This window comes from Grus americana, chromosome 2 (assembly GCF_028858705.1).
Source record: "Grus americana isolate bGruAme1 chromosome 2, bGruAme1.mat, whole genome shotgun sequence".
NCBI classification, from domain to species: Eukaryota; Metazoa; Chordata; class Aves; order Gruiformes; family Gruidae; genus Grus; species Grus americana.
Window position 1 is genome coordinate 79,700,959 of NC_072853.1, and position 19,532 is coordinate 79,720,490.

The 19,532-nt window shown below is 38.8% G+C and overlaps 1 protein-coding gene across 6 annotated transcripts in view; it reads right to left on the bottom strand.

Moving 5' to 3' along the window:
• The window catches only part of CTNND2 (catenin delta 2), a 691,690-nt gene that overhangs the window by 34,138 nt on the left and 638,020 nt on the right, over window positions 1–19,532 (bottom strand). For all 6 annotated transcript variants that reach the window (XM_054816775.1, XM_054816773.1, XM_054816771.1 and 3 more), the window contains 2 exons: window positions 6,845–7,055; window positions 3,385–3,469 (listed from right to left, as the gene is read on the bottom strand). In XM_054816775.1, coding sequence (XP_054672750.1) covers window positions 3,385–3,469; window positions 6,845–7,055 — 296 coding nt within the window. The remainder of the gene's footprint in view (window positions 1–3,384; window positions 3,470–6,844; window positions 7,056–19,532) is intronic.

A 19,532-nucleotide genomic window follows, 5' to 3' on the forward strand; every position in this document is an offset into this window, starting at 1 on the left:
TCTCTTGTCTTTATTTTTAAACACAACACAGAGCCTGAAACTCTTTTTCCAGAACCACGTGTATCTCTAGCTTAATGTGGCTTACCAGATTTAATTTTCTATGCTTTCTATCTCACTGACTTGTGGAATAATTTTGCATTTTCCAGGATAAAAAAGAGGGATAGGACCTTACATTTTTGTGTTGTCAAAAGATACTGTTTGTATTCTTAGCCAGATATACTACGACCTTGAGACAGGGTACATTGCTTGATTTGGTCAATGAAGTTAACTGAATTGTTGCAGGTGCTGCTGCAGTTTTTGGCCTTGAATGGACCAGAGAAACAGGCAATTATCTCTCAGACACTGAGCAGCACAATGAAATTTGTGCACACCTCTATTCTTCTTAAGCAACATAGCTGAAGCTAGCACCCTGAAATATGTTAAATTTGGGTTACTTTTTATGCAACAGTTGATTTTGACAGTATCCTTACAGGATGCTTAATTTAGGTTTCACTCCATAGGCATATTAATGTTATAGCCTTAGTTAAAGCTGAAGAGCTTGCTCACCCATGATGGGATTGGAGCAGGCAGGAAGCATTGCATATACCCTGTTTAGGGTATAGCCCAGCTACGGGCAGCAGGTGGGGGAGTAGTTTCTGACTCCCACACTTCTCTCTGCTCACAGACAGGAGTTTATCAAGGAGTGCTCTAAGTGGGATATTGGTGACTATGCGCTTCTGGGCTTTTGGTCCTTCAGAGGTGTGACAAGTCATTAGGTGTGACCACACCAATCTCCAGCTCTGGATGGACTTTCTGTCAGTGCAGTTTACATTCTGCCAGCTATGGGATGATTCCTGTAACGTTGAGCAAAATTAGAAAAATGAACAAGGTTTTCATGGTTTTGCTGATATAGTCATATTTGGACTAAATATACTACTGCTGTATCACCAGTAAACATCTATTGCCTTCTTTCCCCATTAATAGAAAGGATACTACTTCTTTTTCTCTCTCCTTACTTACTCTACTGTAAACATGTAGCTCTAAAATATACCACAATTCAAACTATTTGGTCACACTGTTTCTCAAACAGTAAGGAAGGTAAGTGCTGCTACTTTTTCTTACAAGCAATGTGATGCTTGTAATTTCCTTGTATTACAATACAAAATTGTGCCTCTCTGTAGGCCACCAATTCTTTGACAGTAATTGTATAGGTACTTTAGTACACAAGAAGAAATTGCTGATGGGTTATACAATGGGATTTACTTGCACTTCAAAAAAGGCTGTGCAAGAGTGCGAGAGACTGCAAAGTGCGGATCACATTATACTATCAACTGCATGTTCGCTTGTTTTTACAAGCATATGTATTTTAATGGGAGAAAGTAAAGATTGCATTGACCCAGTATCTTTATATTACATAACCAGCTGATTATTAGTATAATGCAAACTTTTCTAATTTTCTTATGATAAAAACATTATTTTCCCAACAGTGGTGAAACCCAGACAGCCAGCACAACAGTCAGCCTATTACCAGCAAGTTTAATAAATATTATGGATTTTATAAAGATTACTTTATGACTTTTAACAAAAAGGAGTACCTTAAATTAACTATCTGAACACTTTGATGAAAAGAAACCATATTTATACAATGCTTTAGCAGCATATGTAATGGCATATAATGAATATGCAGTAGAGACTGACCTTCATTTTAAGGTTTTGTGAAGCCTGTAAGAATTAGCCAATATAGAGATTAATAAAATACTTCCTGACAATATAGGCAATCTGTCTGCTATGAGTGTCCTGGAAGCTACCTCAAAGGCTAGCCTGCCCTATTTTCCATACCACAACTATGTATTTGTGGCTGCAGAAAATGTTCTTTTAAGCATGCAAGGTACTTAGTACCCAAGCATGCTTAGGATGTAAGTACATTATCAGGCATTCGCACTGGCAGCCATCAGAATGTCCTTTACATAGCAGCATACTCAGAAGCCATACAGCATATAGATTACCTCATGCATGGAGCAACCCCAGAAACTGCTTTTCCATCACAGCATATATACACAGACAGAAGGTTGGAAATGAGCCAGACATTGTAAGAACCTCTAAGAGATTATGGTGCAATAAAGTTCAGCCTCTACAGTGCAGCCACCCACATGCACAGAAGTCAGGCTATGCACACTTTCAGTGTGTGACTGCCTTGTGTCAAGAAAAGCCTACTCTAGCTCATGTTTGTTCCCACCTCTTAATGGGACATTGAGTACCAGCTCGTTACTTGGAACATCTTCGCATATGGTATCCCTAGGGCTGCCAAGATTGATTGAAAATACTGGAAGTGAACAATGGGAGAGACTCAATAATCGTCTTCCTTACTCCTCACACTTGACACAAACAGGGATGAGGCACACAAAAGAACAGCATTTCCAACAGAAGGTCAGCTTCTGCCAGTTTTGAGATTTCGTGCATACATGTCATGTAACTAAATTCTTTTCTTGTGCAAAATACACCCAGCACAGACTACGCTGCTATGAACTTCCCTCCTTCACCATTCTTATGCCTCAGCCCTAACTAGGACCTGAACTTTTGTGCCACATGAAGTCTTAGCTCTCTTTACTGATATTACAAATACAAATATCAATTAGATCAGCTGTGAAATTCCATGCAGCAAGATGACCTTTGAGAACTAAATCTGCAGGGTAGTAGTCACATGGAGTGTAATTCAGTTTGGAAATATTCAGCAACAATTACTTTAAAAGTTGTCATTTACTAAGTAGACACTTATGTTTTTAAAGCTATACAGGATGTTATTTCACAGGATTGTATTGTGATTCGTTTTTAAGAGGTTAGCAGGCCTGTGGGAATGGTATGGTACTACAGACTCCACAGACTGAAAACCAAGTATATGATGCTACTGTCTGCCAGCGGATTGGAAGTGAAGCTATCAAGTTTCAGCTCAGCTCCACATGTAACTGGTCCCTAGGCACCACTCCTTCAGATACTCTTGTTTACAATCTCATGAGGAAATTTGGGAGCTGAAGTGCTGGAAATGTGGTAACCTCCTCAGGACAGGGTGGGGAGGTGTAAGAAGGAAAGGTACAGTAGGAGAGCTTGCATAAGTTTGTTCTATGAAGAGAGGACTTAATTCTCCAGGGCTGTCAGATCCAGTACTTTTTGTATGAATTTTTTTGAAAATCAAATTCACATCCCCTTTTCACCACCACACATATTTTCAAAAGGTATTTCTATGTTAAAAGTAGAGATGAGAGAAAAACTCATAGCTCCAAGTATCTGAAATTTTAAACTCTAGGTGAATTTCCAGTTCACATAAATGTTTTGGTATAAATTCTCTCAGCCTCCAAATTTGGGTAACCATATGAAAGACGGTAAATTTAGAAAAAACCCAGGCCTTACCTTCTTGTAGAGACTTCTCAGGTCTCTGTACTGCCACATACTATTGAGGACCTGAGATGCTGCTTTCACCACTTTTGGCGAATGCCTGTTACACACATATATTAAAAAGGGAGAGAAAGAAAGAAAGAGTGAGAAAGAGACTGTTAAATACAAGACTCCATTCATCCCAATTTTCAAATGCATTGCTATGGATTTAAACCCACAACTAAAGTGTGTTTCAAATGTACCATAAGTTCTTTGGTTGGCATCTTGGAGATCAATGTGTTTTTTAGCAAGGGCAATACATTTCATTTCTATATTACGAATTATTCAGTGAGGAGCAAAATGTGTGTCCCTCAGCACATTGAGAACAAGGATTCATGCTGAGAGCATAATAAGAGGAATGGGAGAGGCAGCAATTAGCAAAACTGTTGAGGACCCAACTGGTATTATGTACATCTAAGAAGATGTCCTGGCTACAACTTTTGGCACAAAGGACCAAGAAGTTAGAGCCAGAGTTTCTTTCTCTGTAAGCTGCCAAACTTCAACTCATGACAGTGTGCTCAACGCATTAAGCGCCTCTTAGTAGTGGCCAAAAGAAACACTCCAGATGGGTGATGAGAACTGGTTTTGAAGTGCAGAGCCAAGATGCAGAAATACAACTGATTATAAAAAGTCATGACAAATTTCAGTAGGAATCCAAATGAGGACTTGCATCTTGCTCACACCATTACCTTTTAATGACGGCAATGTAATGTCATGTTGAAAACCACATGTAACTTCACATGCACTTTGTCTTTGGAAAACTTTTCAAAGAAGCTCTAAACTATTGTTACAATCAGTTGGAGTCATATGTTCCTCTTGAGATAGGTAACTTTAAAAAAAAATCTATAAAAAATTATATCAGAGAATATTCAGCTCAGTGTAGAAGGGTCAAATAGAAGAGGACTGGGAAGATAACCCAGCCCATTGAGGAAGCATACACTGTGTAGTTAAGTCCTTGTGCTGTGCCAGGAATACACATAAAGCAGTAGAGCACTAGAAAACCTTGCAAAGGCCAAAATCTGGACTGAGGGTTTGATGGAGTTTGGGGAAGTCATTGAAGTGATTCATGTTTTATTCAGAAAAGGCACATGGATTGCAAAACCAAAGAGAAACCAGAAAACCAGCAGCATATGTTACTGGTTTGGGCAGGAAGTATTCTCAGGGGTCAGGCTCTGGTGCATCCTGTGACCCCCGAGAAGGACTACTGGTGGGCTGACACTCAAGCTGATAAAGCAATGCTCATGACACAAATGATTCAATTAACTTATACACTATTTTCTTAGTAATTTATCTGGTCCTTCTTTTTTTTTCCCCTTCCATTTCTCATCCAGAGAACAGCAGTAGGTGGGTAATTGGTAAATAAGCAGGAATTTGATAAATGCTTTCAAGCCTAATTTTTTCCCAGCTGTAGGGATGGGGTGCTGGTAGCATGGAGTAACCAGAAAAATAACTGTGTCAACCATACCGTGAGTACTGAGGAGAAACAGCAGCTTTGCGAAGCCAGTATGAGCTTGGCCAATATGACCTTATGAACACCAGTTCTCTCGTGCTGTCATAGAGGGACAGTGCTCAAGCCCTGCCATGTTCCAAAGGCTAGCAGGGCCAGCCCCACACTCCTGGCACTGACACATACCAGGATGCATGACCAGGCTACTATCCTGCACTTGCAGAAGCAGACACTTCATACTGGACAAGATAAATTCATACTGAAGTACTTTACTGTATTAAACTGAGTATGCCAGAATTTCTCATCAGCCCAACAACTAGTGATTCCGATTTTTAAACAATGGATTACCTATAAGAAACGAAACCAAGGCAATGGTGCAGAATACTAACATTTCTGAAAGTTGAAAAATGAAACTTTCAATTAAGATGGGCATTTGCAGCACTGTGAGTTGACGGGGTTTCTTGTTCTAGAACTGTGTCACCTGTAACAGTAATAACACAGGACTGCAACTTAAAGTACTTGAGAGAAGGGGTATGTATCATGATTTCAGAGGGCATTTTGGAATTACTCAACACTTCCTGGGCTAAATACTCGCATTCAACACAGACGTCCTTCACAGTTATGCGGGATACTTAGACAGGGAATTATACCCTTGGATCCTCCTAAAACTGCCAGTGATACTTCGAAAATTCCAGACTCAACAGGTATTTATATTCTCTACCAGATAACGAACAGGTAGACAAATGCATTACTCTGAGGAAAGACATATTCAGCTTAAGGAAATGGATAAAAACCTGCTTGCAATATCAGTACATTTGATCTAGAAAATATAAATAAAAATTTTAAATAGATTTAATAATAATAAAAATGCAAATGTAAATAAATCGGCAGAGCATGGGGAGTTCCCACGACTGCAGTCACATACTTTGTTACACTACTACATTTACCCCTTATAATTGGAATGTGAGAATGTTTCAGTAATGAATTTGGTATGAAAAGAAAATGGTGACAATAGAAGAAAAGAAATGTGATTAAATTATATTGGCAATGCTCCGATCACATAGGTGAGCATAAGTTCTCATACCAAATGTAGGGTGCATAAATCTTTCCTTCAAGTTGTGGCCTGGTTTTGTGGGGCTCTTTTAGAGCTCTGATGCTGCAGTAGGCTGTATGATGACAGCTTCGAGTAGGTGGACTGATGGGTTTTGTACACTACAGTGAAGGCTTTTTGTTTTCAAACTGCCATAGTCCCATTGCACTATACTTCTGCAGGTTGACAAATATGAGAACCAGGCTATCTGTTTTAGGCAAAAGAAGGATAAAGAGTGAACTCTTCATGAAGAGTGTGTACATAGGAAAACAGACAAGATGAAACCATAGCTGCTCTGAAAATGTCACAGTCATGTGTAAGTTTTTTGCATGTTTTGGTGCCTCACAAAGTAGCCTGCAGGTATCCTAATGGTCTCTCAGAAGCAAGGTGCTGGGAAAATCCATGGACCCATGTTTCTACTATGCTCCACCTTACCAGCAGCTGGTGGCAGAGAAAAGGGTGCTGTGAAGAGGGACAGTGACTTTATGTTCTTCATTTCCAGAGCAAGAGGAGCAGTAACAGAACTGCGTTGAGGTCCCTTCCTTTCACAGGATCCCTCCACCTGCACGTCACCGCTTCTGCAAGGTTCAGGCCAACAGCTCTGGTCCCTAATGTTTTTCAAGATCTTCTGGAAGTGCTTAGAGGTAGCAGTTACTGTAGATAATTACTCTTCCTTAAACTGCTTCATGCACTGCTGTCAGTACATCAAAAATAAACCACAGCAGAGACTATTGCTATTGGTATTGTCTGTTTCTTGTCACCTTTCACACTGGGCATATGATTTCTGCTGAAACTAAAGTATTCAACTCACGATTGCACAGAGGAGGCAAACACATTCAGGACTAGTAATAACTACTGGAGATGTTAAAAAAAGGTGCAAGGTGATTTGCAAAACATACTTGTCTCCTTTACTCTTAGATATGCCAACCAGTTTCTCAATGCCGCCTGCGTCTCGTAAGGCCTTGGCATTCTCCATGTTTTTAGTGATGACTTCATGCAGAGTGCAGCAAATGGCAGTAACGGTGTCATCAGACATGGCCTTGCTTGCTGAGCTGTTGCTGTTGTTAGCGCCTGGCAGTCGGTGGACCAGATCCCTCATGGCATACTTGCCTTTGTTGAAAGAAAATGAAGGGAGAATTCAGAAGATAGAGCAATAAAGGGTGACGGAGAAGAAGTACAGGGAAAACACGCAAGACTATTAGCACTATTTGCATCACTGCATGTAATCTAATTGGCTACTGATACTATTTTGGAGCAAGCCACATTTATACGATTGCATGTTCAAACATTTCACACATTAGGGACTCTGTTAGCATTTCCATATTAAATCAGTTGGAGACTTCAAGTGTGGCCTCATCATGTCCTTAGGAGAATGAAATGGTGATAGTAAAGGCCAAGTATATGTATAAAGATAACCTGAATACCACAACTTACAGAGCTTGGCAAGTTCTTATCTCCCATCACACAACTCATAACTCAAGTTACCATAAATAAAATGTGCATCGGTTCTTAAAAACACTACAGTGACTGCAAAGCCAATGACATTGCTGTTATTTGTGAAAAAGTCTTCTCTGAAGGACCAGGTTCACTGAACAAGGTTAATTCTGTACTACATGCAGTAATTTAACTGGGTTTATTAGTGTTTCTATGACTTTATTGCTTATTCAGTACTCAGAGATGACACTGGACTGCATCCTTAGTTGTATGCATGGTACTGACCAGAAAGGAAGCCTTTCTGACATCTGTTCCTGTCTGATAATTAGTAAGGAGTTATTTTATATAATGCTAACTTCTAGAAACAAAAGGTGCAATGATTTTTTAAAATGTTCACATTGAACTGAGGACATGAAACAGAAATGTTGTTGATTCTAATAACCTTTTTCATGTTTCAATGATTTTTTTTAAATTGCACCTGAAAGTCACGTAATGCTTTAAAAAAAAATAATAAAAATTATATATATATATAAAAAAAATGTAGGGCAAGGTTCACACCAGCAACGGAAGCTTCCAGATAAATGAGAAGCCTCACACCAGTTCTAGAGGGTCACTATTACGGTAAAATGGCAGCTCAGTCCTTCAACACAATGAAGACAAGATCAGAGAGAGCGAGGGCCTGGCAAAGTTGTTGCTGAGGTCAGTGAAACAACTCTGAATCACCTTCAGTGCAGCTGTGCTAGGAATTTGCATACAGCAATCACCATGAGAGTGTATCATGTAGGATGAAAAGGACAGGAAAACTGGGAAAAATAAATATAATTAGTAATCTCATCTACATCACATTTTATGAATGAAATAATCAGGTATGATTATTGTATATAATATGATAATTTAATCAGATTTTTTATAACTTAAATTCTGATCAATTAGTATTTATGAGTACTTATTAAAAATCTTATTTCTGAATTCATAAATTCAGTTGTGTGTGTCCATATCTCAAAGCAGAGGTAAGAGGAAAATCACATCTTAACTATCAAATGTTAAATTATTTTTATTTCTCACAATTTTGCCTGCTGTGGTAGACATACAGCCAGTCATTTGGAACAAAATATTCTTAGTAGAGATAAAACCAAAAATGTCTGTACCAGAATGTTACACTTAAAGGTTATCAAATAGATTTTGTGGTAATATGAGATCTTAGAAACTCTCTATCATGTAAAACCACTACTGATTATAGAAAAGCATAACATTACCAACCAAATGTGTACAGTAGGATTTGAATCTTACTGGTGTGCTGCAATTCAGATACAACTCTTGTCCTCAAAACATTTTTACTTCTTTGAACTTAATATTTAATTGGTCATTTGCATTATCAGCTTTTCAGCAATAGTATTAATATCAGATATAGTACGGGTGTTAACATATTTTTTTCTTTTTGAAATGGTTTGTTTGAGCAAACTGAAATTCTTTTTTCCCCCTACAAATGTATGAAACACGGTTCAGGAACAGCCTGAAATGCTATTTTCATCTGCATCTGTTTGTTGTATGTAATATGAACGCATTAATAGTTGCTTATCACTTATGGTGCCTACTTCAGGCTGTAGCATATAGTAAATTAAGCTTGTGTATCAAAAAAATAAAATAAACCATCATTTGCTGCAGCTTTTACTCTTCTAATGCACTGTCCACCACTGGTCAGGAGTATGTACAAGTAGATAAATCAGATCGGTGAGACGTTCTGCTTCTCCCTGTACACACATCCAGAACAGACCAATGTTCCGTTTTCCTTTTGTACCTCACTTAAAGTGCAACGGAGCATCTCACTGTCGCAGTCCTCTGGTGGAACCAGATGACAATGATCATTCCATTAGCAGCCAAAGACTATGTGCCTTGGCTGTGGGTATAAGGAAATCTGGATGGCTGCCCCAAACGGATTTCTCTCCTGGACCTCGCCTAGCATTCCAGGCACTAGCATTCATGCCCGTACACATGCCTAAACACACAAGATGCTTCTTACAATGAATTAAGGCTTTGGAGCTATCAGGAAAAGCTCAGTAGGAAAACTAAAATAAACACAGTCAAACATGGTATAAGCATTCTGGACATGTTAATGCTCAACAGTTCTAGTATTTCTACTGCGCACATACTTAGGCATGAGAAAATCAAATCAGTGTTAGATACTTCAAATCAGGAAACTAGGCTTTTTATAGGTAACACGTAACAATGAGACAGTACGGCATCAGTTATTCTGAGCAGCTGTAGTAATTCCAGCTTAATACTACTATTCAGTTCTTTATCAGTTACATATTTAAACAAAAATGTATTCTGAGTGGTTTCGGTTTTTTTCCCTAGAATTTGCATCAAACTTAGCCTTTGGATAGAAAGTGCCAGAAGACTCACAGTGCACATTTTGTACATCTAAAATCTAGTCAGCATACTACAGCTGTGGCAGCTATGCAAGCTGGTGTCCAGTTTGAAGACCCCCCTCTCAGAACCTGTATTACTATGCCAGGCCAGGTGCTGCCGATGGGGCAGACAGGCTTCTTCCTCCTCCCCACTCTGTCCCCAAGGTGCAGCAAGAGGCAGAACTGCCACCTCCAACCGAGCTGCTCACACATGCAGGTAAAGCAACTGACCTGCACAGATGGGCATCACGGCTCAAACTGTCCTTCCAGAGGTTCACCAGAAAAAGGTGGCACACTAGCTGGAAGAAGAGGGGAGTGGCTGTGCTATAGAGTTGATCTAAGCCACTGTTTACATGGTCTTAAAATCTATTAACAAGTGGAACTGTTAATAGATTTTCTGTGGTTTTAGTACTTCAAACACTTTGTTAGCTATTTGAAAATATATTTGGGATGAGAAAAAAACCTGCCTTAGCTATAAAAAATGTGTCACTAATTTAACTTAATTCAAAACATATGAACTTATATTGAAACAGTAGTAAATTTGCTTTAATATAGAGTTAAGTCATGAAAGTTAAAAGTTGAGGACTATTCTTTATACTGCAGAAAACATTTCACAGTAACTTGCTTGCATTCCAAATCTGTTTTCTAAAACTATACATATAGTTTTACATAGTTAGTTAATAAATTACTGTACTACATTCATAGAAAAAAATCAGCTATTAGTTAACTTCTCTTATCTCAATTATGTTCCTGCTGCTTTACAACAGACATGAAGAAGAGTCATGTTTTCTAGCATTGCTATAGAAGAAAGCCTGCTCTAGTTTAGAGTGGTGTAAATGTCGAGCAATGCCAACGAAAGCACAGCTACTGCTACATCAGCCCAACACAGCTAACAATACATGCGATCCTTGACTTTTGCATTAGCGTATGTTACAATTTGCAGAGTGTTTGCATTTAAAATTATTTTTTCGATGTTAAGAACCTCTTCTGAAAGCAGACTGAAACCTATAATGGAAACTAGTCCTGTAATGTCAGCAAAGTTTTATCTAGCACTACTAGTAGGAAGGCTGAGGAATTCAACCTGCAGCTCAAGAAGCCTCCCTGAGCTGAAGAAGTGAGAATCGATGAGGGTGCTGGGAAGAGAGGAGGATGTGTGTGAGAATGATATTAAAAATAAATAGTGTTAATTTTCGTTAGGGTTCATACAGAACTGCTTCGATCTACAAATAAATTGATTTGTTATTTGAGAAACTTTACACATTATAAGACCCAAAACTGATTTGATGCTTTTAAAGAGGATTTATGTAATATGATTAAATATAACCACCAGCTTGACGAGGAAAAATTATGTTTATTTGTTCAATTTCACTCATAAAGGAAGGAACAAAGACACTACATAGCCACAATTTGCGGGCAGTGTCACAGGAAAGGAGTTGTCCTGTAGGTGTTTGGGATAGCATTTTTGTGACACTACACATTTAAAATTTATTTTTCTAAGATAAGACTTCCATCACTTTTATATTGAGAGCAGGATTCATCTATGGCCATACACTAAGTCTTTGACTCTGAGATGATAACGTTTGTTTACTAAACATTTCAACAATGTAGACTTAAAACCTTTTACTTGGCATGATAAAGTCTGATTAGTACCTTAGTACATGCCTCCCTTGCTTAATTCAGGAAACTTTTTCCTTCATAGGATCAAACTGATAGCTGTCCTAAGAGAGATTCTGCCTTCAGAGCAAAACCATAGAGCAAACTATTCTTCTGGTAGATTTAACAGGAGCAAAATCATCACAGATAAGGTTCCACTTCCGGAAATATTTCCCTACTATTGCCTTGAGACAAATTCACTGCTGATGTAACCCCATTGACTTCATTTCCATTTTCACTCATCTCTGAAAAATGACTTTGACACATTGGCATATTTATTAAATAGTTCTGACATGGTTCCTAGTTTGAGAGAACAAGACTAGGAAAATTAACCTACTGAAAACACAAGAAACCTCAAACAGATATTAATTCAAACTAAGAACCCTGTCCTACAGGTAGAGCTTGCTCTAATAAAAGTAATACATCACCATTTTTTCCCCCTCAAAGATACCCATTCATTCACGTCGTGTAGCCAGATAATAGAAAAATAGCAAAATGCCACCATATTTTATTGTAATGCTACAGATATCCTATTCCAGATCTACTGGTGTCTGTGTGTCACAATATATGTGAATTTTGTTCTCTTCATTCTAACATGTGTGCTCCTCTTCAATTTCCAGACATATGTGTTTTTGTGCATTTTCATCATCCTTGTGTTTTTAATAGCATTAAAATACAGCATTTCGCAATCTTTATGGAAAGAATATTATAGGGAGAGCTTTTATTATTACTTTCAATCATTACTTAATAAATGTGCCAAAACTGTCTACTTAATTCGGATGGAACAAATTTTGATCATGAGTCAGTGTATTCAACTGATATAGTCTAATAAATTAGAGTGCATTCATCACATGATAGCAGTGGCAGAAATACCACTACCGTATTTGATAAATAGTTCATTTGTGCACCATGCTTTCTCTTGTCAGATACTGTTGTTTTAAGGTGTAATTGATAATCAGTATTAGCACTAGTGTAGCACCCGAAAGTGCCCCTCAGGGTCCAGCTTTCGCTATTCCAGAGGGCCCTGTCCCTTCTCTGAACACTGGAAGAGTACATACTGAACTCTTGGTCTTAGAGCCAAACACCTGTAATATTTTGTGGGGGACAGAAGGAAGCAAACCCAAGAAGATGAAGCAGGGTAATGTCAGAGCTGTTGGGTCAGCAGCAAAAGCAGCGGATGGAAGGAGACAAAAGTTGTATTTTTGAAAGCAAGAAAGGCTGCAGCACTGAGGTTGAGAGACACTTGTCCCTGTGAGTAGATGACTCCTCAGACTTTGGGGAGCACCAGGAAAGGTGTAGGTGAGTCAAGAACAAGAAATAACCTGCCTGATGGGGCAATGTTGGTTTATAAAGGAGAACCCCTATTTCAGAAGACAGAGCAGCACAAACTGAAATAAGGGTCATTAGCCACCACAAAGTTTAATGCCCTCTCACTCAGCACTGTATGACATGACTGCCTCCATCCAGTCCTTCCACTGCAGCCACTGAGCCAGTGACTGCTGTTCACCCCACTCCATAACATATGGTCTCTAGCACTGACAACTGCAGCGTACATTACATGTGAAGGAACTGTAAGTCACAAGAGTTTGTATACAGCTGCTCTCTCTTCCCTTTGTCTGGTGGCGTCTGGTTTGACATGACTTAAGTTGTTGACAGAGCAGATTTTGAAACTCAAAGGCAGTGGCTACTGTCTAACCCACATGGCCTGACCAGTGCTAGCTCATGGTCTGTGGTGTTGCCCATCACAACATCAGTTTCTTGTTCCTAAGACCACTGTGCATGAAGTAGCATTGGAAGAGGAAAGTGGAAAAAAACCTGAGAAGTAGGACTGAAAAGCATGCGCCCCAAAAAGCATGGGTCTCACCCCTTCTAGCAAGTGTCAGAGAACAGAGGATTTTGGATCAGTTTAGGATTAAGGTGTAAAAGGAAAGGTAAAACCATTTTTAGGCACGTAGGGGGCAATTCATGTGTCCAAACACAGGGATCTAATGCACTTTCAAATTCCCTTAGATATCTGAGATATCTGTGCAGAGTTAGTAGACCTATAGAAGATACACAGTCTTCTAGAAAAGCAGATGGAGACAAGGTAGGATACCCTATGGTCTTTAACGTTTCATGCTTATCTTTAGGCACCTGAATCTCATTCTCAATGTTCGGCCAAAAATGTTTTTTAGGTACCCAAGTCATTTTACTTTTTGTGTTAGGGATGTGCACAAACATTTGTAAACTCTGGCACTTCAGAGTAAAACATATGAAGACATTTCACTACATAATGTTAATTGACTACACTACTGCAATTATATCTATCAAAAAAATTATCATCTCAGCCTAATCATTTGTAAGGGAATGAGTGATGAGTTAACTTAGACTAGTTTGAGTAAGCACCTCAAAACTCGTGAGCTGGAGCCACTGCTTTAGCTGCTCCACATTAAGCCTAGCTTGCCAATTAAGTTGGGATGAATGCTCTGAGCTAGAGAACAATACTGGATTTCACCTCCTTGCAGGTTTATTTGAACTTAAATTTTAAGACTCTGTGGAGATAAATTATTTCTGGAGAAGACAGAAAGAATAAAACCCATTACACGCACAGGCTCTCCTGTACCCCCAAGCACCCAGGTGCACTTTGCTCATGGCTGCTGAGACAGAGCAAAAGATCAGGTGGAGGTCTCACATTCCCTCTTCCCCTCAGAAAACCGATATACTCTTCTCACTTTTCCACCACCTCTGATGACAGGCAGCAAGATTTCAAGATATAAGATTGGTATTCGGTATGGATCACGACAAAGGGGAACAATATCTTCCCTGATGCATTGTATGTGATGTGCCATTCACTAGTGTTCTTTTTTTAAAATCTTTTTTATCAAGAATAAATTCAGCCACAGGTAGTGTAGCATATAAAGCCCTACAGGGAGCAGGAATAGTCGTCTTTTACAGTCTCAGGGAAGAAACCCTCAGACTTTCATAGAGCAATGAAAGTACATGAACCACCAATATCTGTGTTGGCAATGTCAATTGAGATTTACTGGTAAAAGAATCAAATATCTGAAAGGATAACCAATATAGAAGCTTTTTTTTTAAAAAAAGATGAAAGATGCTGGTTCTGTATTTTGCAAGAGAAAGGTATGACATGAGGAAAACTAGGAATGACAAAGGGCACAGCCATAACAGGAATGGAAGAGCACTATGTATAGGAGCTAGTAGCATTAAACAAAGACAGAAGAGAAGCATTTTGGTATTTTCACCCTGAACGTGCCATGGGAAATCACAACTGGGTGCAATGCAATCATTCCTTTTCAGCAAATTGCTTTCTCAGATCCATGATCCTTCACAGACTTACTTTCCTGAAGCAGCGTTTTAACCCAGCCACCTTCTTTCAGCTTCTCTGCTTCTAGAAACGTAACTTTTCTATTTCATGTATTTCCTGCCCCCCTCTGGCTGATCATTTTTCTTGCTTTCAACTCACCTTATCAGGGCTGCCCCCTCTCCCCTCCATTACATGACTGATATTTTTTCTTCCTTGAGCTGTAACCCCCTCAGCCCTTTAGGTCTTAACCGCTAAGCTTTCATGTTCCTTCGCCATCTCTTGCATATCTGATATTTAATGCAGGTCTCTGCATCTGCCTTGTCTGCCAAGCTTTTCCATCCTCTCCTCATATTGGTTTAAACACCTTCAGTTTGATGCTCAGCTAGATCCTGTTTTTGTCACACCCCTGCATGCCCATGACTCCCCTCCCCACTCCCCCTGGCTCCTGCTCTTTAATGTTCTGAACTAAAGGAAATTTTAGCTAGCTTGCAAACATAGATTTTAGACTTGAAAGTACCAGTGTGTTTAAAAGCCATTGCTTTTGTACTACTCTTGTTGTCTCTTTTGTGTACCTCAATTCCATAAACAACTATTTAATCAACTGTTGCTTCTACTACTGATTTTACTCCTTTCTCAATTGAATACCTTCATATTGTGCATTTCTCTCACACAGCAAGACTGCAGATATTCAGGCTTTATATTAGCAGTTGTCTCAAGACCTAGAGATAAAAGAACTTCCAGGGCTCTTTTTAGCTGGTCATAAACATACAGCATATCTGTCCCAACATGTGCTTTAAAGGCTAGATCTATGTCTACGCTTCGCATGCAGAAGCACTTCAGCTGGCTTCATTGGAGCTAATGCCAAAACCACCAATATGCTTCTATCTGTCACACTCAGCACCAAAGGAAGCAGCAGCATTTATTAAGGTAAGCTGTCACAAACCACAGATATTACTGCTTTTATGGCGTTCCCTCTCCCCTGGCCAGAATAAAGGATTTGGATGGTGGCTTTGGCTGTCTCCCTTGCGGTCTCAGCTTTGGTAGGTTGGTTGGGAACAAAAATGACAGACCCAGGCTTTCTTGTTCTTGGATCCAAGGAATTTGATCTTGCACGTAAATGGATGGAGTTCATGTGGGCAATCACTCAAATAACTTCCTTTTTAATTCATTTTGTTTACATTTCCTGCCAGGTATACAAATTGGAAAAGGCATGGAAAGGAGCTGTTAGCCTACCAATTGACCCAGGTAGTGCAAATATATCTAATTAATCAGCTCCTTTACACACCAACAGATTTATTCCTCGTTTAGACTGCACTGTCATCTTTCCTTTTCATCTTTCCACTAGCCCAAGGTAAAAAAGATTCTGCAAAGGGAAGTGATTCCTCAGTTTAATTGCTGCAGGCTAAGTTTTCTGATTACTGGAGCTGGTTTTAGTCCCTTGCTATCCTCCTCCTTGCTCCCTGCAGAGAATAAAGCTTTTGGAAAGCTGAATTATAAAAAACATAGTCGTTTAATTAATGTTACGATTAATCAGTGCTTCTAAAGTGCTTTGAAGAGGAAAAGTGCTATGTGAGTGTTGAGTGGAATTTTAGTTTTATGTGTATTATTTTCTGAGATAGAATAATATTTTGTTAATAGTCTGATTCAAGGGACTTTAAATTAGGCCATAATGAAGAAATAAGAATGTAATCTATTTTTGGAAAAATAAGTTTAGGCTTCAAGATCTATGCCCTGATCCAACACCCATTGAAATTAATGAGCCTGTCTACTAATGTCAAAAGGTATTAAATTGGATTCATAAAGAAGTACCTTTCCTTTTTTACTTTGGTAAACCGAACAAGATTCTGACAGGCGACTGATATATCCAGCGTGAATTGCAACTAGACATTATCCTGCTTTAACTGTCCATGAAGCAATTGCTATTTATTTGCTACTATTCTTCTTCTTCTTCACTTGTGTTAGAATATTGCCTGAAACTCATGAACAAATTTGTCCCCATTGTATGGTCTGAAAGACTGATTATTTTTGCATGCCTTTATACGAAGTTACAACATGATGGTGAAACGTACAAAAATTCTTATGTTTAGAGATGTACGTTAAAATGTTAAGAGAAATAAACTCAAAATGGATCCTCATGATACAGTCTGTTATTAAAGATTAAATAAAATGTATAGATGTAAATGTGTTAGCTCAATAAATAACAGTAAAGAGACAGTGTCTTTTGAAAACAACTCTTCCAACAAATATCAAAACCACTCCAAGTCATACTGTAATATTGATATATTCCTTAATTACTGCAATGTCGAAACATTACTTATCATTAACGTGGAGCAGTTAAGATAATTAATCTGTGCATGATGGCAAAACAATACTGAGGATACATATCAGTACTTCACATTGCTTTATTGTGTGCCATACAATAAAATCGTTTATATTTAATAACAAAATCCTGGTTACTATCTAAGGCTCAGTGAACCCATACACTAATTTCACAGATGTCAATGTTGGGGAGAAGGACAGAAAGGAAAAGAAAAAGAACAAGTGAAAGAACAGCAAAAGAAAAAGTCCTAAATGTTTAAAAATATTTTTAAAAGCTTCAAAGACAATTTATCCATGAAAGGGTAAGAGTACAATACAGTATTTGCTTTTTTCCTGCAATTTGGAATTGTTAGCAAAGACCTCATGAAGACACAGTGTCCATCAGCTGAACTGCTAATGCATCAGTGTAACTAAAACAGACCATACAAAGATCTGCCGTAGTAATGAAGCTAGGTACAATTATTAGCAATGTGGTCTCTCACACTGGTCATGCAGAAAGTGGACAGGTAGTCAGTTTTAGCTATTTTTTAGAGGTCAATTGATTTTGCAGAAAATACTAATGTTCTGACTCAGTTTAATTCCTGTTCTCGACAGAGTGCTTTGTGTTCTTAGCAACAGTCATTTGAAAAGAGCAAATTATATTGTAGTTTTATATTTCAATTCACCTGAGGCTACTACAATTTAAGGCCTGAATACAATAGGTATGTAAGGAAGGATATGGTGCAGAGTGAATATAAACTTTGTATGCTCATGGGAAGGGCAAAAATGCATCTGATAACCTTCCTTACCTAATGTATGTATTATTTTTTGTTTCGACTACAACATGTCTAGTTTTTACCTCTCTCATAAGAAACTTCCTCAGCTTTTCTTTGTTGTACAGCTCGTTATTAGCTGCGTTTAAAGAAATTGTGACAAATGAATCCTAGTCCCAACTCCTCCATCAGAGTACAGATCTACTACAGCACAGTTCTGTTTGTGCTTCCTCAGGAGGTGGGAGTCAAAGGGTTCACAATGTGACTTGGTTTTGGGTTGTGCTACTTGCTGTTCCTTTCAAGGTAACAGCTCCAGGTGGCATCTTCAGGCTAGTAGCTGATTAAGTCTTTTCTCTAGTGGTCCTCAAAGAAACCTTGCCTCCAGACACCCATTTGAGCATGCTCTGTGTCACTAGGTTATTGTTTTTTAAACCTGAGTCACAGCTGCTCACCTACATCTGAGCAACACACAGAGGGAGGATTCTCAGGACTGTGCACTCACTGAATTTCCTTCTCTTACCTCTATGAGGATGCAATTGCCCACACAGCAAGAATCAGAGAGTCGACACATTAGAGTTGATATGTCAGACTTGATCTCCTTCTTGGAAATCAAGTTGGACAGAGGATATCTGCTTAAGGCAAAGCCCATAACCTCTTAGATCCTTCAAGTTCACCGCTCGAAGACCTCTGCAATGCTGGCTTATCTCTGCTACTCCCAAGGAGAGGGGGAGAATTGGGCAAGTCTTCCAAAAGTCTTTTCCTCTCTGCAGACTTGAGGAAAAGAGAATCTTCTGGAGACCAGCTGGCTCCCCAGCTCTACACACCTAATTCTAAATGATCAGAGCGATCTGAAAGACTAGGGTGGAGTCAGAGTGAAAATCTTCCTTGTACTCAGCAGCTTTGCTACTTTGCTGTGACATGGCAGAATATAAACCACACTCTGCATTGCAGGGGAAGGATGGGAGATCAGGTTTGAAGTGCTAGAAAAGACTTAACAACAACAACAACAACAAAAAACGAAGCAGAAAAATAAATGCTCTCAGTCAGAACAGGCAAGAGGTCAGACACAATGCTGACCTAACCACAGGGGATTCAGAGGACAATATTCCCAAATGTAAACTATTTCTTGATAGACTGCTCCACTGCAAATGATACATTAAATTTGCAGAATATCATGTTACCTTTGTGACAGCAACTGTTGTGTCACCTTGAAAAATTTTGCACACAAATATATGACTCATGCTAATAGTATGCATTTTCCTCTAATTAAAATTAGCACTGATTATTTGCTAGAATAATCCTGAGTTATGAAATCCAAATAATGTATAAAACATACCACTTTAAGAGCACCCTGAGTAGCACACAATCTAAGACATCCTGTAAGTTTTCTCCTGAGAGGAGTAAGTAATGAGGCAATTTATTTTCCTCATGTTGCCCATTAGATCTACCAAACAGCAGGTGAAGTCTAAACACCACCACTGCACATTCTTTTGGTACACAGAGCTGAATTACTGCCTTATGCTGCAAAATCTGTAAACTTGGACTAGGAGGTTTTTTCTCTTTCTCAGGATTGTAGAGAACTTCTCAGAGTTTTGAGAAGGAAATACAGAGCCTGTATCTTGAATAAAATGCAAGGACAACCATAAACTAACAGGGTAATTCACTGATTATGTAAAAGACTAAGTTCCCAATGTTAGAAAGACTAGCCCACCTCTGC